Below are 27,426 nucleotides of genomic sequence, written 5' to 3'. Positions count from 1 at the left end.
TTTAGAAGAGGCTTCCTTCTGGGATGACAGCCATGCAGACCAATTTGATGCAGTGTGCGGCGTATGGTCTGAGCACTGATAGGCTGACCCCCCACCCCTTCAACCTCTGCAGCAATGCTGGCAGCACTCATACGTCTGTTTCCCAAAGACAACCTCTGGATAAGACGCTGAGCACGTCCACTAAACTTCTATGGTCGACAATGGTGAGGCCTGTTCTGAGTGGAACCTGTCCTGGTAAACAGCTGTATGGTCTTGGCCACCGTGCTGCAGCTCAGTTTCAGGGTCTTGGCAATCTTCTTATAGCCTAGGCCATCTTTATGTAGAGCAGAAATTATTTTTTTTTCAGATTCTCAGAGAGTTCTTTGCCATGAGGTGCCATGTTGAACTTCCAGTGACCAGTATGAGAGAGTGAGAGCGATAACACCAAATTTAACACACCTGCTCCCCATTCACACCTGAGACCTTGTAACACTAATGAGTCACATGACACCGGGGAGGGAAAATGGCTAATTGGGCCCAATTTGGACATTGTCACTTAGGGGTGTACTCATTTTTGTTGCCAGCGGTTTAGACATTAATGGCTGTGTGTTGAGGTATTTTGAGGGGACAGCAAATTTACACTGTTATACAAGCTGTACACTCACTACTTTACATTGTAGCAAAGTGTCATTTCTTCAGTGTTGTCACATGAAAAGATAGAATAAAATATTTACAGAAATGTGTGTGTGTGTGTGTGTGGGGGGGGGGGTGTACTCACTTTCGTGAGATACTGTGTGTGTATATATATATATATATATATATATATATATATATATAGAGAGAGAGAGGGAGAGAGATTGCATGTCTTTGTCATGTCATTAAACTTTAATTTTAATGTATTTTTATTTTATATTACAAAAATGGTTAATCCGATTTTCAGGAAATATTTATAATTTTGCCATGTTTGTGTATATAGATCCCAGTCTGTATTTAGATCCCAGTCTGTATTTAGATCCCAGTCTGTATTTAGATCCCAGTCTGTATATAGATCCCAGTCTTTATTTAGATCCCAGTCTGTATATAGATCCCAGTCTGTATATAGATCCCAGTCTGTATATAGATCCCAGTCTGTATATAGATCCCAGTCTGTATATAGATCCTGGTCTGTATATAGATCCTGGTCTGTATATAGATCCCGGTCCGTATATAGATCCCAGTCTGTATATAGATCCCGGTCTATATATAGATCCCAGTCTGTATATAGATCCCAGTCTGTATATAGATCCCAGTCTGTATATAGATCCCGGTCTATATATAGATCTCAGTCTGTATATAGATCCCAGTCTGTATATAGATCCCGGTCTGTATATAGATCCTGGTCTGTATATAGATCCCGGTCTGTATATAGATCCCAGTCTGTATATAGATCCCGGTCTGTATATAGATCCCAGTCTGTATATAGATCCCAGTCTGTATATATAGATCCCGGTCTGTATATAGATCCCAGTCTGTATATAGATCCCGGTCTGTATATATAGATCCCGGTCTGTATATATAGATCCCGGTCTGTATATAGATCCCAGTCCGTATATAGATCCCAGTCTGTATATAGATCCCGGTCTGTATATAGATCCCGGTCTGTATATAGATCCCAGTCTGTATATAGATCCCGGTCTGTATATAGATCCCGGTCTGTATATAGATCCCGGTCTGTATATAGATCCCGGTCTGTATATAGATCCTGGTCTCTGTGACAATCTTGTCTTGTAATTACCTTCCTCATCTCCTTGTAGTTGTGGTGTTTGAACTCCAGTTTGTCTGTTGGTTGTGGCTCATGTTCCCACAGGAACACAGTGTTTGGATCTGCGGAGAGAGGAAACCACGATTTTATATATTGCTCGCAGTGTTTGCCTCCCTGCGGACTGCGGTCGGCCATGTTTGCCCCATGGTTACGCTGCCTGGAGAGTGCGCAGCGCCTTCCTACCACTGTAAAGAATTGGGGACAGGTGTGCGTGCGTTTAACCCTTAACCCCTTATTCTAAGCTTAGTCCTGAATACAGAACCTATATGTAACCCTAAACCAAACTGGTAAAGTAGAATCTTGCCCTCCATTAAAAAAAAAAAAAAAAAAAATTAGGGAAGGGGAAAGAGGAAGGGGAGGAAGAAGGAAAAAGAAGTGAGGGGATGAAAGGTAGATGGAGGGAGGGAGGGAGGGGAGGAAGAAGAAGGAAGGGGGGGGAGGGAGAAGAGAAAGGAAGAAGGTGAGAGGGGGATGAGGGAGGAAGGATGAAGGAGGGAGGGGGAGGAAGGAAGGAAGGAGAGAGTGGGAGGAAGGAAGGAAGGAGAGAGTGGGAGGAAGGTGGAAGGAAGAGGGAGGAAGGATGAGGGAGGAGGGAGAGGAAGAAGGAAAAAAAAGTAGAAGGAGGGAGGGGGAGGAAGGAAGAAAGAGAAAAGAAGAAGGAGAGAGGAGGAAGGAAGAAGGAGGGAGAGGAAGAAGAAGGAAGGAAGAGAGAGGGGAGGGGAGGAATTCAGAAGGAGGGAGGGGAGGGAAGAGGAATGAAGAACATGGAAGGAGGGAAGAAAAGGGAAGAAGGAAGTAGGGAAGAAGAAGAGGGTGGGGGAGAAAGGAAGGAAGAAGGAGGGAGGGGAGGAAGGAAGAATTAAGAAGGAGGAGGAAGGAAGAAGAAAGAGGAAAAAAGAGGAAAGAAGAAGGAGGGACAGGAGGAAGGAAGAAGGAGGGAAGGAAGGAGGAATTCTGAAGAGGAGGAAGGGGGAGGGGAGGATGAAGGAGGAGGAAGAATGAAAGAGGAAGGAAGAATGAGAGAGGGGAGGAAGGAAAAAGGAGGGGGGGAGAAGGAGGAGAAGGGAAGGAAGAAAGGGGATGAAGGAAGGAGGGAGGGAGGAGTGAAAGTAAGGAAGAAGGAGGAAGGGGAGAAAGGAGGGAGGAGAAGGAGAGAGGGAAGGGAGGAAGATGGAAGAAGGAAGAGGAAAGAAGAATGAGAGAGGGGAGGAAGGAAGAATGGAAGGTAACAAAACAGAGGGAGGGGAGGAAGGAAAAAGGAGCGGGGGAGGAAGAAGGAGGGGGGAGGAGCCCTAGATAGCACACCTGGAAGGGGGCATCCCAGAATCTCTGCTCTTAAGCAAACTGTGCCATTTTCAAACCAGCTCTGCGGATTGATCCTTATGTAGCGCCCAACCATTGGGGTCGGCAGTCGGTTCAGGACTGGTGTGTCTGGGTCTTTGTTTGCTTTAAAAATCTGAAAAAAAAAAAAAAAATTTTTACGATTTTAAAGTTCTCCCACAATACACACATTTAAGTATCAAATATTTTCATTGGTTTAAAAAGTATGAGTAAAGCTCTTTTGGTCAAACTTCTCTAGAATCGGCTGACAGTTGGCTAAAGCACTGCTTTAGTACTTCTACTACTACTAATAATAATATTAATGTAAATACTATCAGTGCTTCCTCTTGGTATCAGTAACTGCTATTATGGTTCCTAAAATTCTGAATTTTTAGTAAATCAGTTCTTTGCTAACACTCCTATCACTATGGATTCATTCGCTTGCTCTCCAACAGAGTTTGAGGTGGGTGTACACACTGGATCTAAACATGGCCAGTAACAAGACCCAGGTGATAGTCAGCTGACCATCCTACTGGGTAACACTGCCTTGCCATGAGCCACTTTGCCTTCTGGACTAGTGACTGGTATGGAGCAGTCTCAAACGATTTATTGACCCCCATCTTCCTAATATTAATTGACCACCAGACATTCAGAGTCTGATTTACTAACACTGGAGAGTGTAAAATCTGGTGCAGCTCTGCATATAAACCAATCGGCTTCCAGTTTTTTTTTTGTCAAAGCTTAATTGAACAAGCTGAAGTTAGAAGCTGATTGGCTGCCTTGCACAGCTGCACCAGATTTTGCACTCTCCAGTTTTAAGCCTCGTACACACGATCAGATTATTGAATGATCTGTCATCCATTTTTTGTGGCATGCTAGTCTGATGTGGAAAGTGAAGAGGTTATTTTCATACGAATTTTCCCGTATGACAGAATTCTACTTCAGAAGTGCTGTCATGTGTTGGATTGCTTTGTATGTGTTCTTTCATCTCTGAGCATGCCTAGTCTTGCTCTTAAGATTTTTTTCCGTCTAAATCTGTACTAATGAGACGAAAATCGGACGTTGTATTACGGACGACAAAAATTTTATAGCCTGCACATCAGGATTTTGTCAGAAGAAAAGTCGGAGTCGGCTGTCGAAAGCACCATACTAACAATCCGAAAATTGGCAGATCGGTCGTCGGACGAATTTTCCCTTCAGATTTTCTTATCGTGTGTACGGGCCTTTAGTAAATCAACCCCATACTGACCACTCTTTGACCCCCAGTCTTTTTTTGGCTTCTTAGATATTCACATTGAGCGTTGGAGATCAATAACAGAACACTTCGGGGGAACCCTGATTTAGGAGAATCAGAAAAATTGGTTCTATTCCCTTTAACAGGACGATGCTTTATGAAAAATAGAAGAAAGACTTAGGAAGAATTGTGTACTTGGGCACAGCGTGTGGTTTGTAATAATATTAATTCTCTCTGTGTGCAGAGTACTGTAAATATGGACACTGGACCCAGTTGTGGGCACAATGTTTTCTCTTTGGCAGGTCCTTAAACTGGGAAAATCTTGTAGAATCCAAAATCCTCAACCTGATTTTCCCATGTGTCAGCACTGACACGCTGTGCTCCAGAGGGGTTCAGCCTTTGTATGTCAGGACCCCAACATTTGTTTTGAGGGTGGAAAATGAAAAAAAAAAAAAAAAAAACACAATCTCTGTTTTCTTTGTACCATACTTGGAGTGAAATTTTGAAACAACAAGGCAGCTTATAGTGAGGTTGGGCCAATCCACAAATATGACAGAACCAGGCAGAGCTTTTGGACCTATGGGGAAGACCACCATTGCAGACTAGTCCTCTACATGTTTGGCACAGACCAGGAGAGTCCACCCAGAGCTATAGAACCCATGAGACCAACCAAGTCAACTCTGGATGGTGTTGAATTCAGTGAAATCGCTCCTATCATTGATTGTGTACCTACAACTCCTACTAATAATATACACTTTATTACCAAAAGTATTGGGACGCTTGACTTTACACGCACATGAACTTTAAGGGCATCCCAGTCTTAGTCCGTAGGGTTCAATATTGAGTTGGCCCTCCCTTTGCAGCTATAACAGCTTCAACTCTTCTGGGAAGGCCGTCCACAAGGTTTAGGAGTGTGTCTATGGGAATGTTTCACCATTCTTCCAGAAGTGCATTAGTGAGGTCAGGCAGTGATGTGAACAAGAAGGCCTGCCTCGCAGTCTCCACTTTAATTCATCCCAAAGGTGTTCTATTGGGTTGAGGTCAGGACTCAGGACTCTGTGCAGGCCAGTCAAGTTCCTCCACCCCAAACTCGCTCATCCATGTCTTTATGCACCCACCCCTCTATGTTGTGGGCATGTGCTCCCTCGTTTCCCCACCCTCTCCTGTCCTGCCAGGCTGCATGCTCGGGTAAGGGTCTGGTATGGATTTGGGGGGGGGGGGGGGACCCACACCATTTTTTTTTTCACCTCAAAATCCATACCAGAGTGCAGGGTCTGGTATGGTCTTGGGGGGAGACCTCACTCCATTTTTAAAAACATTTTTGGCTTTTTTTTTTTTTTTAATTAACTTAGCATGAGGTTTTATCCACTCCAGAACCAAAGAAATTGTTTTGATTAGATCAAAGGACAAGCCGCACTCATCTTAAAGTCGGATCAAAATCGGATTCTGTTCATTAAAGTCGCATGTAAGTCACAAAGAATAAAAGTTGAACCGAAGTCACAGGGCAAAGTTGGATTGAAAGCTGTGTGACTTTCGTGTCAGATCAGTGTGAACATAGCCATAGGGAGGAGGCGTCTTGCAATTCCCAGAATATTTCAGTTCAGTGTACAGGAATTTACAAGGATACTGGATTTGTGTCAGGATCGCCAGGTATTTTTCTGTACTTGGAAATGTACCAAGCCTAAAATATGAAAACTAAGGCAGCCACCACATCAAATGACTGCCAAGCTTACGTTTTTATTCTTGATTTTAGATGTCCAATCTGATCTCCAGTCTTGCACAGTTGTACTGGCTCCCAGTGGTGGCCTGTCCATTGGGGGCGCAGGGGCATCGCCCCACCCCCCCCTATCCATGCATCCGGCCCCCTAATCTACATGCAGGGCACCGGACCCATGGATTCCAATAGGTTTTTTTTTTTTAAGCACCTGATTAGAGCCAGAGGCTCCAATAGGTTAAAAAAAAGGGTGGGCTCGGGGCGCAGAGCACTGCGCCCTGAGCCCACCCAGTTGTGTGACGATAGCGAATGAATATTCGCTATTGCCACACTGATTCTCCTCCCAGCCAATAAGGAAGCGGGTCCTGAGACCTGTTTCCCAATTGGCCGAAAGGAGAAGGCATGCTATTGGCCAAGAAGTGGGGAGGAGATGGCCGCCGAGAAGGGACATGAAGGAGCCGGAGGGGGAAACCTACCTCTGCCTTTCATTCTGGAGGAACAAGGTAAGTAAACTGGTGGACAGGGGGGAGAGATGTGGTGGTGCAGGCTGGAGTGATATGGGGGGGCAGGCCCGTCTGCCGACCCCCCCCACTCACTGATGGAGCACCAGCCGCCACTGCCGGCTCATCTCCTGGACTGAAATAGCTTACTCTGATTTCACTGCACAATGTGCGTTAGAAGCTGCAGCAAATCATTTCCTGCTGGAGGATGCCCAGAATCATCCAGGGATCCTCAAACTATGGCCCTCCAGGTGTTGTGGAACTACACATCCCATGAGGCATTGTAAAACTCTGACATTCATAGACATGACTAGGCATGATGGGAATTGTAGTCCCTGAACAACTGGAGGGCCATAGTTTGAAGACCTCTGAGCCCTTTCCTCTCCAGCTTGGCAGTCCCTGGCTCGCTCCCTTTCATTCATTGGATTTCAGTTCTTTTAATCATGAAGGCTCAGCATCACATGTGGGCATTTTTTTCACCTGTGTGCAAGAGGCCTTCAGCAGCTCTTCAGAAACCCTTCAGAATCGTATTACCAGCATGACGGGAGAATGAGCCTCAATGATAATATTGCTATAAGACGCAGCAAGCTTTCTGATACTTTCTATAAACATTTCACTGATTTCCATGGCCATTGCTGGCTACTTTGGATTATTTATTGCTGAATCTCAGCTTTGTCCTCCAACTGGGAACTTTACTGGCAGTGTGCGCACATTACCACCAGCACAGAACGAAGCTTGTCCCTTTCCTCAATATCCCTTCTACTTGTTAACCACTTAACCGGTTCCCAACCGGCCGTTGCCTATTTACTGCGGCAACGTGGCTCTGCTGCGCCAATTGACGTAGGTCTACGTCGGTCGCAAGCAGGCAGCTAGGGGGCAGCGGGGAAGAGGTTGACTCGGGGTCCCAAGTCGGAAGAGGGGAAGCCGATGCACGATTCAGGCGGCTCCGATTGCCTCCTGACACCCGTGATCGCTCCCCACTGAGAGAGAAGAACGGTCGGCTGTGTTGACATGGGGTCAAAAAGACCTCAGATCTCACATTTACACTTAAAAGCAATTAAAAAATAAATAAATAAAAAGTCATTAAAAAAAAAAAAATAATAAATTTGGCCCTTTAAGACCGTTGGGTGGAAGGGACATTTGACGTCACTCCTAGGCCTCCAATAAGCCACGCCCTACGTGTTTCCTCACTACGATGTAATCGCTCCAGATGACGTTGTGGTGACGAAACGCGTAGGGCGTGGCTTATTGCGTCAATACGTCACTTCCGGTGGCGGTGGTTCCGACCTGTGGAACGCGGAAGCGAAACAGTTTGGCGGACCCTGCACGCTGACAGTGAACTTCTTAACTGTGAGTGGCTATAGCACTTTTTCTTTGTACATCCAGCATACTACGCAATGGAGGCTACCTTTTAATTGCAGTACCTGAGGTAAAAGTGAGTGGGAACCTGGTTACCCGAAACATCCGGATGCACCCACGCCGATCTAGTGTGCGGTAAGCATTCTTGCCTAGTGGGGGACCACGGGCATAGCAACTCACAAACAACTGCACGGTACTAATTATTGAGCACTCAGTGCACTGGCACAGTTTAATTTGCATATCTGAAGCACTAGCACTTTCTATGGTTTTATATTGTGGTACTTTTGTCCTCATATGGCCACAATAAAATGCACTGTGCACTTTTATGATTATATGGCTCTATGATTTTATGATACTTGTTTTATGTTACCTGCACATGGTATTTTATACTTTAAAACGCACAGCACACATTTTTTACCACTTTTTTACTATTTTAATATCGTGGTAGCGCCAGCACCAACAACACTTGCACCTTTTCCCTTACACACTACTTCAGAGGTAGGTTGGCGGCAGCTTACACCACCATATTTTAAGAATATTTTAAGAAGATTTTATGTGTTGAAACCCATAGCGCTGGTAAAACCACACACCCCCTATTCCTCCCAATGACACCAATGTTGGGGCACTATTCCTCTCACAGATACCAATGATGGGGGCAGTATTCCTTCCACTAATAACAATGATAAGCATTCCTCTCCCTGATACCAATGAAGGGGCACTATTCCTCCCACTAACACCAATGATGGGAAATATTCCTCCCACTGACACCAATGATGGGACACTATTCCTCCCACTAACACCAATGATGGGGCACTATTCCTCCCACTGATACCAATGATGGGGGCACTATTCCTCCCACTGATACCAATGAAGGGGCACTATTCCTCCCACTGACACCAATGATGGGCACTATTCCTCCCACTGATACCAATGATGGGGGCAGTATTCCTTCCACTAATAACAATGATAAGCATTCCTCTCCCTGATACCAATGAAGGGGCACTATTCCTCCCACTAACACCAATGATGGGAAATATTCCTCCCACTAACACCAATGATGGGAAATATTCCTCCCACTAACACCAATGATGGGACACTATTCCTCCCACTAACACCAATGATGGGACACTATTCCTCCCACTGATACCAATGAAGGGGCACTATTCCTCCCACTGACACCAATGATGGGGCACTATTCCTCCCACTGATACCAATGATGGGGGCACTATTCCTCCCACTGACACCAATGATGGGGCACTATTCCTCCCACTTATACCAATGATGGGGGCACTATTCCTCCCACTAACACCAATGATGGGCAATATTCCTCCCACTGACACCAATGATGGGGCACTATTCCTCCCACTGACACCAATGATGGGGCACTATTCCTCCCACTGATACCAATGATGGGGGCACTATTCCTCCCACTGACACCAATGATGGGGCACTATTCCTCCCACTGATACCAATGATGGGGGCGCTATTCCTCCCACTGACACCAATGAAGGGACACTATTCCTCCCACTGACACCAATGATGGGGCACTATTCCTCCCACTTATACCAATGATGGGGGCACTATTCCTCCCACTAACACCAATGATGGGCAATATTCCTCCCACTGACACCAATGATGGGGCACTATTCCTCCCACTGACACCAATGATGGGGCACTATTCCTCCCACTGATACCAATGATGGGGGCACTATTCCTCCCACTGACACCAATGATGGGGCACTATTCCTCCCATTGATACCAATGATGGGGGCGCTATTCCTCCCACTGACACCAATGAAGGGACACTATTCCTCCCACTGATACCAATGATGGGGCATAATTTCTCCCAACGAATCCAAAGATAGGGACATTGGTTTGGGACCTTTTCTACTCCCAATGGCCCCACTCCAGCCCCCCTAAAGTCTGAAGCACAATAAACTGGCCCTTTGTTTAGAAAGTTTTTGAGACCCCTGGGCTAGATCATCAAAAGAACGCTTTGACTGTCACTAATTAACAAAGTAATACATATATCATTTTTTTTTTTTTAGGCAAAATGATATCAGAATAAACCGGCTCATAGCAGAATGGTTACAATGGCTGTGGTTCGGGGGGGTACAGGCAGGGTGGGAGAAGTGGTTAATGTACAGCACATGAGCATATGAATGTCTATCCAGACACGCAGTAGTTAATCATTTTGCAAACTTTGCCCTGGCCAATATCAGCAGGAATGCGAACGCCGCTGGCGCGGGTCAAACGTTCGTTCCAGGAACGGGCAGAGCGCCAAGCTGGGAACCACAAAGGCCCAAATGCTTACAGCTGAGCAAACAGCAATGTTACCAATGATGGGGCACTATTGATCTTTTATTGAAAAGAATCAAGCAACATATTTTATACAAAAGTAAAAAACATAACTATAGTACAATATTCCAACAGAAAACAAAGGAATACACATTCATGTGCAGAATATATACAATATATACATAATCCACTTCCAACATTTTTAGAAAACTATTTACATAAAGCAGCAGAGAGGGCCTAAGAGGCACAACCCATCACCTATGTATGCAGCCATTTATCAAAAACTGAGCATTAAGAAAAAATCTAGGGTGATAAGAGACAGAAAGCCACACCCGGGAAAGAGACTCCTGGCAGTCAGGGAGGCTTGAAACCCCTCCACGCCTTCAGCCAAGCCCTCTGACCCCACTTGTCTCTCTCAAGCGCCCGAATCTTCCCCACCTCATGCAGAATGTCACACACCACCACCTGAACAGGAAGGATTTTACGCCGAAGGGTGACCTGACACCGTGCGTTCCAGGTGTAATAACGGACTACTAAACTAACTAAAAAAAGTGTATCCAAACAAAAGCCCCCACCAGTATTGAATGCTCCGTACACCCACTCAGCATAACCCAGCCTGGAGAGGAAAGGAACACCGAGGGCCCGCCCAACCTGTTTGTATACCTCTATGTTAAAAGGGCAACGAAGCAAAAAATGGTCCATAGTCTCCTCCTCACCTGTACATTCCTCCCGAGGACAACCACGATCCATCCCACTGCGGAATTTCAAATTGCCCCGAACATAGAGCCTCCCGTGGAAGCACAACCAGGCCAGATCCCTGAATTTAAGGGGGACTCTAGCCAAATTAATCAGTCTTAACCCTTCCCTCAAAATTGGGCCTGGGCAATCCCTTAAGGCCAGTGGGTCATGAAAGACTTCGCTCAAGACTCGGCTCATAAGGACTTTCCTCGGAGCGGATCTGAGATCTTCAGCCGACAGTCGCCACTGCCGCAGTAACTTCAGACACGGAGCGACATAGGCTGGGAGCTGACCACGATGACCCCTGAGATTCTTCACTTGGCCACCTTCTTCCCAAAGTCGCAGAAAAGGCCTAAACCAAGATCTAAACATGCCTGCCCATCCAGGAGGTTCCACTGTAAGCATACTACCAATGTTAAACTTGAGAAATAGCAGTGAAAAGAAAAGAACGGGGTTGACCATACCCAAGCCACCCTCCCTCCTGGATAGATAGGTAACATTCCTCTTGATGGGGTTCAGTCTGTTCCCCCACAGCATCTGGAAGAACACACTATAGATCCTAGCATAGAGAGACACTGGCAAGATGCAGACAGGGCTGACATACAAGAAGATCGGTATCAGGTAAGTCTTAATCAGATCAACCCTTTCCCTCAGAGATAACTTCCATCTCTTCCAGCTGACCACCTTAGTATTGGCAACTTCCAGCCTGCCTTCCCAGTTTTTGAGGCCATAATCGCCAGGTCCAAATTCAATGCCTAATATCTTAATATTTTCCTGGGGCACTGGAAAGTTGTCCGGGAGATCAAACCCCTCACCTTCCTTTCCCATCCAAAAAACTTCACTCTTTTCCTGATTGATCTTGGAGCCTGATGCTTCAGAGTACCGTGATGTCAGAGAGACCACCTCCTCCGCTTCATCTGTCCCAGTGACAATCACTGACACATCATCCGCATAGGCAACAACCCTCAAAGGCGGCTCACCCGGGATTCCCACTGGTACCCCACACAACATGCTGCTCTCTAGCCTCCTGATGAAGGGGTCGATTGCAAACACATAGAGCAGGGGACTCAGGGGACAACCCTGGCGCACCCCAGAACCAACCTCAAAGGACTGTCCAACCCAACCATTAACAAGAGGGAAGCTTTCTGCCCCCTTATACAAGACTTTTAACCAATCGACAAAACCACCCGGCAGACCGTACTTACTAAAGAGCAACCACAGGTACTCATGGTTGACACGATCGAAAGCCTTTGCCTGATCCAATGCCAGTAAATACTTTCCCCAGCCTGCAGCCCTGCACTGCTCCAAGGCCTCCCGGACAGCTAAAACCGCTGTGAAGGTGCTCCTACCCTGGATCGAACAGTGCTGATGGCGAGAAAGCAAAGACTCTGCTACTGCCGATAGGCGCCAGAAAAGTATCTTCGCCAGCACCTTTCTATCGACATTGAGAAGGCTAATGGGGCGCCAATTCTCAATCATCGAAGGATCTTTACCTTTTGAAAGAAGAATCACAGCTGAGAGTCTCATGGAAGGGGGAAGCACCCCCTCAGCAAGACAACTGTTAAAAATCTCTACCAAATGTGGGGCCAGAATAGACTTAAAGGCTTTGTAAAACTCAGCCGTCAGACCATCCGGTCCAGGTGACTTTTTGATGGCAAGCTGTTCAATTGCCCTCGTCACCTCTTCAACTGTGATCTCTTCTGTCAAATTCATCAAGAGGACATCTCCACCATTTAGACCTGGAGTAGAGTCCAAAAAGCTTTCCATCTTGTCACGGTCAAGCTCTTTCCTCCCAAGAAGTTCAGCATAAAAAGACCTCACGACCTCCAGGATCCCTGACCTGGACTTTGTCAAGGAACCTGTACTATCCTTAAGGCCAACGACCATCTTAACAGCTACACCCTGTTTGCAGTTCTGGTAAGGGTCAGGCGAGTGGTATTTCCCATAGTCCCTCTCCAGAACCAAAGAGGTATGCCGGTCATATTGACACTTCCTGAGGAGGATTTTCACTTCAGAGATTGCCCCAGGATCTCCTCCTCTCGAGACAAGAATATCCAGCTTCCTCCGCAAACGTTGGTAGGTCATGTATCTATTAAACTGTTTTTTATTGGCTAGGCCCCTGAAGAATCCAGCAATCCTCTTTTTGGTCAGCTCCCACCACTCAGCCTTGCTGCTACAAAAGTCCAGGATGGTCACCTGTGCCTGAAAGAATTCCTCAAAGGATTGTCTAACATGTTCTTCCTCAAGGAGAGTCGAATTCAATCTCCAGATGCCTTTGCCCCTCTGAGGGAAGTCTGAAGCATTCAAGACCACAGATAGCATACAGTGATCAGAGAACTCCACTGCCTGCACCACTGGGGGTGAGAAAGCAGAGGCCTCCTTCAAAAAAAACCTATCTATTCTACTCTGGCTATTACCTCGATGAAAGGTGAACCCTGTGTCATCCGGAAGGTGCTTAATGTGCACATCCACAAGACCAGCATCCCTAACCATACTATTTAAAAAAACGCTATCATATCCCAGCCTGTCATTGAAGTCCTTCCTGTCCTTGGGCCTAGTCACAGTATTAAAGTCACCTCCAAAAACCACTTGCCGGGATGTAAAAAGAAATGGCTTGATCCTTGTAAAAAGGCATTTCCTGTCCCACTTTGTGTGTGGCCCATAAATATTAATTAGGCGCAGGTCCTGCCCTCCCACAAGAACGTCTAAGACCATACATCTCCCAATCTCCACCTCAATAACCCGCCGGACAGTTACCATGCCGGTTTTAAACAACACCGCCACCCCGCCGTAAGGCTCGGCCGCAAGAGACCAGTAAGATGGACCATACCTCCACTCTCTCTTGGCCATATGAATATCTGCCAAGGAGGTGAGCCTAGTCTCCTGCAAAAATAAAATTTCAGCATCTAATTGGCTGAACAAAAAGAAGGCCATAGAACGAGCTCTTACCGACTTAATGCTGGCAACATTTATTGTCACCACTTTTAACGGAGGGGGAACCGCCATTTGGGTTATTGGGTGGATTGCTTCTTAGCTCCCCTCTGCTGCTCATCACCAGAAGCCTCTCTCTTTCTTGAGGCCTCCTCCAATTCCATTTCTGAATCAGAATTTTGCTCAGAAGAAGCTCCAGATGTGGAGATATCCCATGCAGAAGCCCTAGAACGGTTGGGGACAGACACTGGGGCATCCTGTCCCTGTTCCGTCCTCACCGCCTGTCTCTTCCGCCTCACAACCTTCCTTCTCTCCTCCAGGTACTGCAGGTCAGATTCAGAGATGTTATCTCTTGTTTTCTTCTTTTTTGAAGTCTTCACAGAAGACTTCTTTACAGAGGAAACCGCAGCACCCTTTTTGGTACCCTCTACCACTCCTGGTGGGGGGGGACCTTCCCTTAAGTCAGACCTAGGAGGGGATGACTCATGGGGCAAGACTGACTCAGGGGGGACAGACTTAGAAGGTTCTGACACAAGAGGAGCCGGTACAGTAGGCTGGGGGGACACAGAGACAGTCACAGAAGGAATACCTACAGACACAGGAGGGTTGGCCACAGAAACTGGGGAGGGATCCTGAACAGGACCTGGGGGGTCAGTCACCGCTGAGGAGGATGGTACACCAGGGGCCTCATCCTCCATCCCGTCCAGCCTCAACAGTTCATCTACTACCTCCTTCTCCATGTTGTGCCAGGCCTCCGGACATCGGCTGTAGGGGTGGCCAAGGCGCAGGCACAGGTTGCACCTTATCGCCTGGGTACAGTCCCTGGCCACATGACCCTGTCCCCGACATACTGAACATATTAAGGCTGAACAGGAGGAGCTAAAATGCCCCTTTTCTCCACAGCGGTGACATAGCTTTGGCTGACCAGGATAAAAAATAGTCATCCTATCCCTCCCTATGAAAGCCGAGGAGGGCAGGTGACGGACAACATTCCCATCCCTGGCCAACCTAACCGTTACTGACCAACCCCCGGTCCAGATGTCACGTTCATCAAGGATTTTTTCTAGCCTTGTCAAAACCTCACCATAGTTCCTTAACCAGACCTCTAGGTCCCGAGCAGGAACACTCTCATTATTGAGGATGATGGTTATTTTTTTAACCGTTGATCTCTGCGAAACAGCAACTGGTGCCAGATCTTCCCATTCGGGTCTTGACCTGCACCGAGCCTCATATCGTTCCCAGAACAGGTCAAGACCCTCCGGCCTGGTGAAGCTGATTGTGTACTCCCGGCTCCCAGCTACATGTATTAGGGCATAAAGGTCATTCGCCCCAAAGCCCATCTCCAAAATCATATCCACCACCACACGCCGTGCTGGAGAGACTGCACCACCTTCCCATTTAAGTATAACGACATTACGTCTTGGACCCCCAGCAGAAGCCAGAGACCCAAGACCGGAACCAGGGGTGCTCAAAGTGGCAGTTTGTGGTGTAAATCTCTGCCTGGAAGCAGGGTTCCTCATTGGCTGCAGCCCTGGCTTAATAATATTACCAGGAGCAGAGCGTACCACCTGAGCAAAAGAAGGCTTATCAGGGCCAAGACCCCACACCGATGTAACTTTAGCTGGTACATTATTATTATTATCCTTATTATTAATTGCTTGTACTGAGCCAGTAGGATTTCCCATTACACAAACATTAGTAGGATTATTCAGAACACCTGTGTTGGAAGAAATGTCAGAACAATCAGTATTCACTATCACAGTTTCTGCTGTAGTACCACAGGTGTCCTGATGCTGCAGTATAGAGACAGCAGCTGTGACTGGACAAACAGCCTTTGACTCAGCAAAAGGGGGGTTAACGGGTTGTTCTGGCTCTTGTAGTTCCTTTGCTGCAATGTCATTTTTTAAACGCAATTTTTCCTCAGTGGAAACATCAGCAGCTGAAGTATTGCTGGATATAATATTACCAGCCTGGGTGTCATTGGGCAAAACATCAGTATTAGCCAAGGTGTTAAATGGCACAAAAATAGTTTTATCAGTCACTTGTGACTTGCTAGGTTTTACCTTATCAGGCACATTGTCAGGAAAGTTCTCCTCACCAAACACCAGCTGATCCGCCCGTAATGGAGACTCCACTGCCTGGATCACTGTCAGCATGCCTCCTGAGCCCTGAGAAGGCAACGGGTTGCTTACCTCACCTTGGGGGGGCAGGGGGTCAGAACTTGGGGTCCCCTCCTCCACCTCCATCTTTGCCATCCTTGCAAATCTGCGGTCATTGCAAAACTTTTCCTTAAAGGGCCCCTCTTTACCTTCCATCATGGACACAATGGTTTCCTGGTGTTGAACCCGGACCTTTGCCAACTGGATTTCCGGATCCATAGATCCACGGTTGCGGCTGTACAAACCTTCATGTTGCTTTCGCAGACGCTTCAACTCCGCTCTCAGTTTGTAGAGCTGGTCTCTCTCCCTATTCAGGACCTTGATCCCGGCCACCACTCGCTCCCGAATGGACTCGGTATCCTCATCCTCACCAGGGGCAGAGAGATCCCCAGCCATGGCTTGTCCAGGAGCAGGTATGTCATCCGTCAGCCCAGGGGATGGCTGAGAGCTTCCAGCAGGAGAGGCCCTGCTGGCCTGCATGGCCTCCCCAGATAGGGGCCAGCAGAGCTGGGAGAGATTTTACCAGACTCCCCTCTCAAACAGATCACCTGGAGCAGCTCCAGACACACAGCCAGAGAACCTTCCTGCAGCCACACCCGAAGCTGAATGATGGGAAACTACTCCTCCCACTGACACCAATAATGGGGGCACTATTCCTCCCACTGACACCAATGATGGGGGCACTATTCCTCCCACTGACACCAATGATGGGGGCACTATTCCTCCCACTGATACCAATGATGGGACACTATTTCTCCCAATGATGGGGCACAATTCCTCTCAATGATACCAATGATGGGGCACTATTCCTCCCAATGATACCAATGATGGGGTGCTATTCTTCCCACTGATACCAATGATGGGGCACTATTCTTCCCACTGATACCAATGATGGGGTACTATTCCTCCCAATGATACCAATGATGGGGCGCTATTCTTTCCACTGATACCAATGATGGGGTACTATTCCTTCCACTGACACTAATGATGGGGTACTATTCCTCCCACTGATACCAATGATGGGGCACTATTCCTCCCACTGATACCAATGATGGGGCACTATTCCTTCCACTGACACTAATGATGGGGTACTATTCCTCCCACTGATACCAATGATGGGGCACTATTCCTTCCACTGACACCAATGATGTGGTACTATTCCTCCCACTGATACCAATGATGGGGTACTATTCCTCCCAATGATACCAATGATGGGACGCTATTCTTCCCACTGATACCAATGATGGGGGCACCATTCCTCCCACTGATACCAATGATGGGGCACAATTTCTCCCAATGACTCCAAAGATATGGTGCATTGTTTTGGGACCTTTTCTACTCCCAATGGCTCCACTCCGGCCCCCCTAAAGTTTGAAGCACAATAAACCTGCACTTTGTGTAGAAAGTTTATAGATCCCTGGACTAGATCATCAAAAGGAAGCTTTGACTGTCATTAATTAACAAAGTAATACATATATCATTTTTTTTAGGCAAAACGATTGCAGAATAAAGCGGCCAATAGCAGAATGGTTACAATGGCTGTGGTTCGGGGGGGGGGGGGGGTACAGGCAGGGTGGGAGAAGTGGTTAATGTACAGCACATGAGCATACGAATGTCTATCCAGACACGCAGGAGTTAATCAATTTGCAAACTTCGCCCTGGCCAAGATCAGCAGGAGAGCGAATGCAGCTGGCGCGGGTCCAACGTTCGCTCCAGGAACGGGCAGAGCGCCAAGCTGGGAACCGCAAAGTGCTTAGAGCTGAGCAAACAGCTCGGCGTGTCATCGGAGGAGAAGGACGAGACTTATTAATGTTTGTCCAACACCTTCCACACACGCCAAATAAACTCCCGCTGGACGGGCACCGCCACCGCCGTACCGGGGACCGCATTAAAGGGGCCCCACCATCTGTCTCTGCTTCCTGCAGGAGTCCTCTGACATGTGTCACTGCTGATGGGGGAGGGGGACACTTTGATCTTAATTGATACATGATTGTCCTTGTCATGTCTGGTAGAACGTTTCCGCTTTGGTGTCTCATAGGCTGATAGAGGCCTCCAGGAAAGTCCTGAGCAATGAGCACTCATTAACCAGAAGGATTTTCCCCCTCAATGACCAGGCCATATTTTGCGATTCGGCACTGCGTTATTTTAACAGAAAATTGCGCTGTCGTGCGACGCTGCACCCAAATAAAATTGATGTCCTTTTTTTCCCACAAATAGTCCCGGTTCACATATATGCGATGCGGCAACCCTGCAAATCCACTGCTGGTTCCCGCATCGCATTCAACTCGCAGGCAGTTCACACTGCCATATGCGAATCGCTGGGGGTGTCAATACAAAGTTAATGACACCCCCCAGATCAGTTTGTATATTGCAGTGAGAACTGTCAGTTTGGACATGAATCAGATCGAATAGGTGTGAACCACAATGCGATCCGATTCTGGGGCTTTGTTTTGGTGGTATCTGATCACCCGGGCGATTTTTATTTTTTGCGCTTTACCCACTTCAGCTCCAAAAGATTTTCCCCCTTAACCACTTTAGGACCGGAGGATTTTCCTGCTTAACGTCCAGGCCACTTTTTGCGATTCGGCACTGTGCAACTTTAACTGACAATTGCGCGGTCATGCAACGCTGTACCCAAACTAAATTTACGTCCTTTTTTTCCTACAAACAGAGCTTTCTTTTGGTGGTATTTGATCACCTCTGAGCTTTTCATTTTTTGCGATACTAATAAAAAAAAGCAACAATTTTGACAAAATAACAATATTTTTCTACTTTGACAGTTAAAAAATATCCAATATATTCAATTTTTGTCATATATTTAGGCCAAAATGTATTTCGCTACATGTCTTTGAGAAAAAAATTCTCAATGAGCGAATTTTTTTTTTTTTAATGAGCGTATTTTTAACCGCTTTAAGACCGGAAGATTTTACCCCATTCCTGACCAGGCCATATTTTGCGATTCGGCACTGCTTTATTTTAAGGGACAATTGCACGGTCGTGCGATGCTGTACCCAAATTAAATTTATGTCCTTTTTTCCCCACAAATAGAGCTTTCTTTTGGTGGTATTTGATCACCTGTGCCATTTTTACTTTTTGCGCTATAAACACAAAAATAGCGACAATTTTGAAAAAATAACAATATTTTTCACATTTTTTTATATAAAATCCCCCCCCCCCCCCAAAAATGTAAAAATCTATTTTTTTTTACATTTTAGGCCAATTTATTTTCTGCTACATATTTTTGAAAAAAAAAAAATCGCAATAAGCGTATTTTGATTGGATTGCGCAAAAGTTATCACATCTACAAACTAGGGGAAAGATTTATTTAATGTTTATTTATTTTTTGTTCTTACCAGTAATGGCGGCGATCTGCGATTTTTAGCGGGACTGCGACATTGCGGCGGACACCTTGGACCCCTAACTGACACTTTTGACACTTTTGGGGGGACCAGTGACATTACTACAGTAATCAGTGCTAAAAAAATATGCACTGTCACTGTAATAATGACACTGGCAGGGAAGGGGTTAATCCAGGGGCAATCAAAGGGTTAAGTGTGAGCCTAGGGGGTGTTTTCTAACTGTATGGGGGAGGTACACCCCTCACATTTTTGTAAAGATTTTATTCTATCTTTTCATGTGACAACACTGAAGAAATGACACTTTGCTACAATGTAAAGTAGTGAGTGTACAGCTTGTATAACAGTGTAAATTTACTGTCCCCTCAAAATAACTCAACACACAGCCATTAATGTCTAAACTGCTGGCAACAAAAGTGAGTACACCCCTAAGTGACAATGTCCAAATTGGGCCCAAAGTGTCAATATTTTGTGTGGCCGCCATTATTTTCCAGCACTGCCTTAACCCTCTTGGCATGGAGTTCACCAGAGCTTCATAGGTTGCCACTGGAGTCCTCTTCCCCTCCTCCATGATGACATCACAGAGCTGGTGGATGTTAGAGACCTTGCGCTCCTCCACCTTCCATTTGAGGATGCCCCACAGATGCTCAATAGGGTTTAGGTCTGGAGACATGCTTGGCCAGTCCATCACCTTTACCCTCAGCTTCTTTAGCAAGGCAGTGGTCATCTTGGAGGTGTTTGGGGTCGTTATGTTGGAATACTGCCCTGCGGCCCAGTCTCTGAAGGGAGGGGATCATGCTCTGCTTCAGTATGTCACAGTACATGTTGGCATTCATGGTTCCCTCAATGAACTGTAGCTCCCCAGTGCCGGCAACACTCATGCAGCCCCAGACCAAGACACTCCCACCACCATGATTGACTGTAGGAAGACACACTTGTCTTTGTACTCCTCACCTGGTCGCCCCCACACACGCCTGACACCATCTGAACCAAATAAGTTTATCTTGGTCTCATCAGACCACAGGAGATGGTTCCAGTAATCCATGTCCTTAGTCTGCTTGTCTTCAGCAAACTGTTCGCAGGCTTTCTTGTGCATCATCTTTAGAAGAGGCTTCCTTCTGGGATGACAGCCATGCAGACCAATTTGATGCAGTGTGCGGCGTATGGTCTGAGCACTGACAGGCTGACCCCCCACCTCTTCAACCTCTGCAGCAATGCTGGCAGCACTCATACATCTATTTCCCAAAGACAACCTCTGGATATGACGCTGAGCACGTGCACTCAACTTCTTTGGTGGACCATGGCGAGGCCTGTTCTGAGGAGAACCTGTCCTGTTAAACCGCTGTATGGTCCCGGCCACCATGCTGCAGCTCAGTTTCAGGGTCTTGGCAATCTTCTTATAGCCTAGGCCATCTTTATGTAGAGCAACAATTCTTTTTTTCTGATCCTCAGAGAGTTCTTTGCCATGAGGTGCCATATTGAACTTCCAGTGACCAATGAGAGAGTGAGAGCGATAACACCAAATTTAACACACCTGCTCCCCATTCACACCTGAGACCTTGTAACACTAACGAGTCACATGACACCGGGGAGGGAAAATGGCTAATTGGACCCAATTTGGACATGTTCTCTTAGGGGTGTACTCACTTTTGTTGCCAGCGGTTTAGACATTAATGGCTGTGTGTTGAGTTATTTTGAGGGGACAGCAAATTTACACTGTTATACAAGCTGTACACTCACTACTTTACATTGTAGCAAAGTGTCATCTCTTCAGTGTTGTCACATGAAAAGATAGAATAAAATATTCACTAAAATGTGAGGGGTGTACTTACTTTTGTGTGATACTGTATGTCCACCGCAATGTCGCAGTCCCGCTAATCACTGATTGCCGCCATTACTAGTAAAAATGTAATAAATAAATAAAAATGACATAAATCTTTCCCTTGTTTGTAGACGCGATAACTTTTACGCAAAGGAATCAAAATACGCTTATTGGGATTTTTTTTACCAAAAATATGTAGCAGAATACAAATTGGCCTAATATGATGAAAAAATTAGATTTTTACATTTTTTTTTTTTTAATTGAAAATGTTATATAGCAGAAAGTAAAAAAAATATTGTTTTTTTTTTTTTTTCAGAATTGTCGCTGTTTTTTTGTTTATAGTGCAAAAAATAAAAATCGCACAGGTGATCAAATACCACCAAAAGTAAGCTCTATTTGTGGGAAAAAAAGGACATCAATTTAATTTGGGGACAGCATCGCACGACCGCAAAACATGTGAAAGGAATCTAAAACACCATCTGGTGCTTGGAAATCAAAATCTAAAATAATATAAAATATATTAATATTTGCCTGATACAAAAAGGTTTTTAAATAAAATATTTTTTTTATTATTATTAATTTATAAAATACAAGAATATTTAGGAAAATATATAAAAACCTTACCCATTGCCTTAAATACATTACCTGCATTGGTATGTTCCACAATGATCCTGTGCAAAAGTCTGATCTTCTCCTCTCCCTCTACGTCTCCACCACCCTTCATATGTACCCCCCCCCCCCCAAAAAAAAAAAAAAAAAGAGTACATACTGTAGATATACAGCATATTGTTTTTTTATTTATGTATTTCTTTATTCTGAACTAAAATAAATACTCAGGTGATTCTTCCTTTCTTTTCTTTCCCTTTCTTTCCATTTTTCCATTTCTCAAGTGATTCACTTTCTTTCTTTCCCTATTGATTCTCTTTCTTTCTATCTTTCTTTCTTTTTTCTTTCCCTTTCTTTCTTTTTTTTTTTCTTTCTTTCTTTTTCCTTTCTCAAGTGATTCAATCTCTTTCTTTCTTTCTTTCTATTTCTCAAGTGATTCACTTTCATTCTTTTTTCTTTCCCTTTCTTTCTATTTTTTTTTTCTTTCTTTCTTTCTCTTTCTTTCTTTTCCTTTCTCAATTGATTTCTTTCTTTCTTTCTTTCTTTCTTTCTTTCTTTCTTTCTTTCTTTCTTTCTTTCTTTCATTCTTTCTTTCGTTCTTTCTTTCTTTCCCTATTGATTCTCTTTCTTTCTTTATTTCTTTCCCTTTCTCAAGTGATTCTCTTTCTTTCTTTTTTCTTTCCCCTTCTTTCTAATTTTTTTTCTTTCTTTCTTTTTCCTTTCTCAAGTGATTCACTCTCTTTCTTTCTTTCCATTTCTCAAGTGATTCTTTTGTCGGGGTTATTGGGGGTTGATTAAAATAATAATAGGTAAAAAGAAAAGTGATTTTAAAAGCCATGTATTCATATTATGCATAAGAGATTCTGAACAGGATGGCGTCCATCTTGTTTTTAAGGTGAAACAAAGTTCATATATATACTTGTTAAACAAAATGTCTCTTACAGGCTTACAATAGGGTCCTATACTTTCAGCAGACATTTCTATTTTCTTTTGTCATAAATAAGCTTATACATTGACATCTCTATCAGATAACAGATGTTAAGGGGATGGTAGTGTCAGTCTGTCTATAAGTATTTAACAATAGACAATGGCTCAGTGTTTTTCATCAGACATATAAAATATAAATGTTAAAGGTACATTATTATATTTGAAAAGATATTAGCCATAATTATGTCATTATATTATGTAAGGCATATACATATATATATTTAGGAACATTATATCACATTTTGGGTTTATATTTTCATAGTAATAATCTTACTTAGAATTCTTTTTCTAATAAGTGTAAAGACATGTGTATCTCGTTACTAATTACCTCATTTCAGAGAAGTTTCTGTGTAGGTCTGGTGTAAGTTTTTATGACACTATAGATCTTCCTATCCTAGTCTGGATGTCTGACAGTTGTGTCACAAGTCAAATAAGTAATGGCTTTTCACTAGCCGACAGGTCAGAGGTCATGAGATAAGAAGGATGGGTAATTGTTTCAAATTATGTTAAATACAAAATCTAATGAACGGTACGATACTGCCCTCTGGAGGCGAAATACCAGGTGCAGTCTTGAGATAATTTTAGATATTCCAATATAAAAATATTATATTGTGTTAAATAATATAATTATTGAAATGGCATTACTTGCCAAGATGAATAATGGAAATACAGGTGGACATTTATGTATGTACTGGGAGTCTAGAGAAAGTTTTATGTTGTGTTATATGATTAATCTCACATATAGAGAAATCATTTAACTTTATTATCCAAGTATGGGGTTAATTATCAAAAGAGGTGTCTATGATCTCACCAGTTTAGGTATAGAATATCCTGACCAATGGAGATAATGTTTCATCCCTCTGGGTTTTACTTATGGTAATTTTTATAGCTCTTTGTTCTTACCATATAAAAGACCAACCCAGATGAGAGAGACACACATCACTTTACACTACTGACAACACACCTCACACTTACACCACACACGCTATTACATTTTTCGATAGACTCATCCAGACATACTTCCTGGTCCATCATTCATCTGAAACTTGGAGGAAACTCCTCCCTCACTGGCATCCATCTTAGGACTCTGGTAACACCATCTTAAGTGTGGTAATTATGCCTTGCTGTATTATTTGATTTTATTCAACAATTGTTTATTCCTTCCTTATATGTTATATATTGCATATTTAAGGGTAATGAGATTACAATCCCAGCCGTATAAGCCATAGTATATTTTTCTCTAAAAAGCTGATTTTTGTTTTTATACATTTTTATTAATATCAGATTAAATGCAATTTTTGCAATTTTAAGTCTTCCGTTTTGCATGGCTTATTCTCACTCATCTGCAGTGAGTGACTTTCAACTATGCATTACGCAGACCATTGTAGTCTGTTTATATAGAACATTAATTTATGGCTTATGCTATACCTGGGAAGAAATGGTAATCTTGCTTTCATTTTGTTTTGGTTTCACTTTCACTTTGTTTTTGTTTCACTTTGTTTTACTTTCACTTTCATTATTGAGCTAAACATCACATTGCATTGATTATTTGAAGTTAGTATTTTTCTGTAGAAGTTATCTTTTTGTGTCATTTCTTGTTTGATCATATATTGTGTTTACATGTCTGGCGAATAAATATTTTTATATATATTCCATACTGTAGACTGTACTCACTAAGATTGGTATATGCTTTTAAAAAGAAATTAATCAATTAAAAAGAATTCTCGACATTGATTTATGGCAATAGGTGAAGACTCTCCTTTTTCACAGATCTTTGCTTATTAACCATAAATAAATACACTGCTATATTCAGAGCAGTATAAATATTCTGACATAAGTACGAGCGCGAGATATTTATTATTAAATATTCTTACACTTTCCATTCTTTCTTTCTTTCTTTCTTTCTTTCTTTCTTTCTTTCTTTCCCTATTGATTCTCTTTTTTTTTATCTTTCATTCTTTTTTCTTTCCCTTTCTTTCTATTTTTTTTCTTTCTTTCTTTCTTTCTTTCTTTCTTTCTTTCTTTCTTTCTTTCTTTCTTTCTTTCTTTCTTTCTTTCTTTCTTTCTTTCTTTCTTTCTTTCTCTTTCTTTCTTTTCCTTTCTCAAGTGATTTCTTTCTTTCTTTCTTTCTTTCTTTCTTTCTTTCTTTCTTTCTTTCTTTCTTTCTTTCTTTCTTTCTTTCTTTCCCTATTGATTCTCTTTTTTTTTATCTTTCATTCTTTTTTCTTTCCCTTTCTTTCTATTTTTTTTCTTTCTTTCTTTCTTTCTTTCTTTCTTTCTTTCTTTCTTTCTTTCTTTCTTTCTTTCTTTCTTTCTTTCTTTCTTTCTTTCTTTCTTTCTTTCTTTCTTTCTTTCTTTCTCTTTCTTTCTTTTCCTTTCTCAAGTGATTTCTTTCTTTCTTTCTTTCTCTTTCTTTCTTTTCCTTTCTCAAGTGATTTCTTTCTTTCTTTCTTTCTTTCTTTCTTTCTTTCTTTCTTTCTTTCTTTCTTTCGTTCTTTCTTTCCCTATTGATTCTCTTTCTTTCTATCTTTCTTTCTTTCTTTCCCTTTCTTTCTATTTTTTTTTTCTTTCTTTCTTTTTCCTTTCTCAAGTGATTCAATCTCTTTCTTTCTTTCTTTCTTTCTTTCCATTTCTCAAGTGATTCATTCTTTCTTTCTTTCTTTCTTTCTTTCCCTATTGATTCTCTTTCTTTCTTTATTTCTTTCCCTTTCTCAAGTGATTCTCTTTCTTCCTTTTTTCTTTCCCCTTCTTTCTATTTTTTTTCTTTCTTTCTTTTTCCTTTCTCAAGTGATTCACTCTCTTTCTTTCTTTCCATTTCTCAAGTGATTCTTTCCATTCTTTCTTTCTTTCTTTCTTTCTTTCCCTATTGATTCTCTTTTTTTTTATCTTTCATTCTTTTTTCTTTCCCTTTCTTTCTATTTTTTTTTCTTTCTTTCTTTCTTTCTTTCTTTCTTTCTTTCTTTCTTTCTTTCTTTCTTTCTTTCTTTCTTTCTTTCTTTCTTTCTTTCTTTCTTTCTTTCTTTCTTTCTTTCTTTCTTTCTTTCTTTCTTTCTCTTTCTTTCTTTTCCTTTCTCAAGTGATTTCTTTCTTTCTTTCTTTCTTTCTTTCTTTCTTTCTTTCTTTCTTTCTTTCTTTCTTTCTTTCTTTCTTTCTTTCTTTCTTTCTTTCTTTCTTTCTTTCCCTATTGATTCTCTTTTTTTTTATCTTTCATTCTTTTTTCTTTCCCTTTCTTTCTATTTTTTTTCTTTCTTTCTTTCTTTCTTTCTTTCTTTCTTTCTTTCTTTCTTTCTTTCTTTCTTTCTTTCTTTCTTTCTTTCTCTTTCTTTCTTTTCCTTTCTCAAGTGATTTCTTTCTTTCTTTCTTTCTCTTTCTTTCTTTTCCTTTCTCAAGTGATTTCTTTCTTTCTTTCTTTCTTTCTTTCTTTCTTTCTTTCTTTCGTTCTTTCTTTCCCTATTGATTCTCTTTCTTTCTATCTTTCTTTCTTTCTTTCCCTTTCTTTCTATTTTTTTTTTCTTTCTTTCTTTTTCCTTTCTCAAGTGATTCAATCTCTTTCTTTCTTTCTTTCTTTCCATTTCTCAAGTGATTCATTCTTTCTTTCGTTCTTTCTTTCTTTCCCTATTGATTCTCTTTCTTTCTTTATTTCTTTCCCTTTCTCTAGTGATTCTCTTTCTTTCTTTTTTCTTTCCCCTTCTTTCTATTTTTTTTCTTTCTTTCTTTTTCCTTTCTCAAGTGATTCACTCTCTTTCTTTCTTTCCATTTCTCAAGTGATTCTTTCCATTTTTTCTTTCTTTCTTTCTTTCTTTCTTTCTTTCTTTCTTTCTTTCTTTCTTTCTTTCTTTCTTTCTTTCTTTCTTTCTTTCCATTTCTCAAGTGATTCTTTCTTTCTTTCTTTCTTTCTTTCTTTCTTTCTTTCTTTCTTTCTTTCTTTCTTTCTTTCTTTCTTTCTTTCCCTATTGATTCTCTTTCTTTCTGTATTTCTTTCTTTATTTCTTTCCCTTTCTTTCTTTCTTTCTTTCTTTCTTTCTTTCTTTCTTTCTTTCTTTCTTTCTTTCTTTCTTTCTTTCTTTCTTTCTTTCTTTCTTTCTTTCTTTCTTTCTTTCTTTCCCTTCCTCACGTGATTTTCTTTCTCTCATTCTCTCTTTCTTTTGTTTTTTTGTTTTTATTTGTTGCCCTCCACATTTTTAGCGCCGGTTCACACTGGCGCGACGCTACTTTCAGGGGCGACCTCCGAGATCGCGGTGCGAGCAGCGCGCCGCGACCTCGGAGCGGCCGCCACAGACTTCATAACATTGAAGTCTATGGCGGTCGCCTCCTGGTCGCCCCAAAGAAGCTCCGGACCCTTTTTCTAGGTCGGAGCGACTTGTGTCGCTCCTATTAGAACGGGTCCGTAGCTTCCCTATGGGAGGCGACCTGCGGCGACCTGTGAGGCGACCAGGTCGCCTCACAGGTCGCCCTAGTGTGAACCGGCACTTACTGTTCAGTGAACTTTACATTGTAGGTGAAATGGATTGCAGAGTGCCGGCCCCCCGGCTCATTATAAAGAGGCCAAATAGAGTGAAACATTTCCATGTAACATGTTACTGACAGCTGTGAAATGCCCCATTCATGTATAATTCCCTCTC

General features: G+C 43.1%; 1 protein-coding gene across 2 annotated transcripts in view; it reads right to left on the bottom strand.

Annotated features, from left to right (window-relative positions):
- LOC309555723 (inactive carboxypeptidase-like protein X2) overlaps positions 1-27,426 on the bottom strand; it is a 129,098-nt gene that overhangs the window by 32,003 nt on the left and 69,669 nt on the right. For both annotated transcript variants that reach the window (XM_082257791.1, XM_082257792.1), the window contains 2 exons: positions 3,086-3,236; positions 1,754-1,842 (listed from right to left, as the gene is read on the bottom strand). In XM_082257791.1, coding sequence (XP_082113917.1) covers positions 1,754-1,842; positions 3,086-3,236 — 240 coding nt within the window. The remainder of the gene's footprint in view (positions 1-1,753; positions 1,843-3,085; positions 3,237-27,426) is intronic.

This window comes from Pelophylax lessonae, assembly GCF_965119305.1.
Source record: "Pelophylax lessonae genome assembly, chromosome: 1".
Classification (NCBI taxonomy): Eukaryota; Metazoa; Chordata; class Amphibia; order Anura; family Ranidae; genus Pelophylax; species Pelophylax lessonae.
The sequence above is the reverse complement of the archived record's forward strand: the minus strand, read 5'-3'. Positions and strand labels throughout refer to the sequence as shown.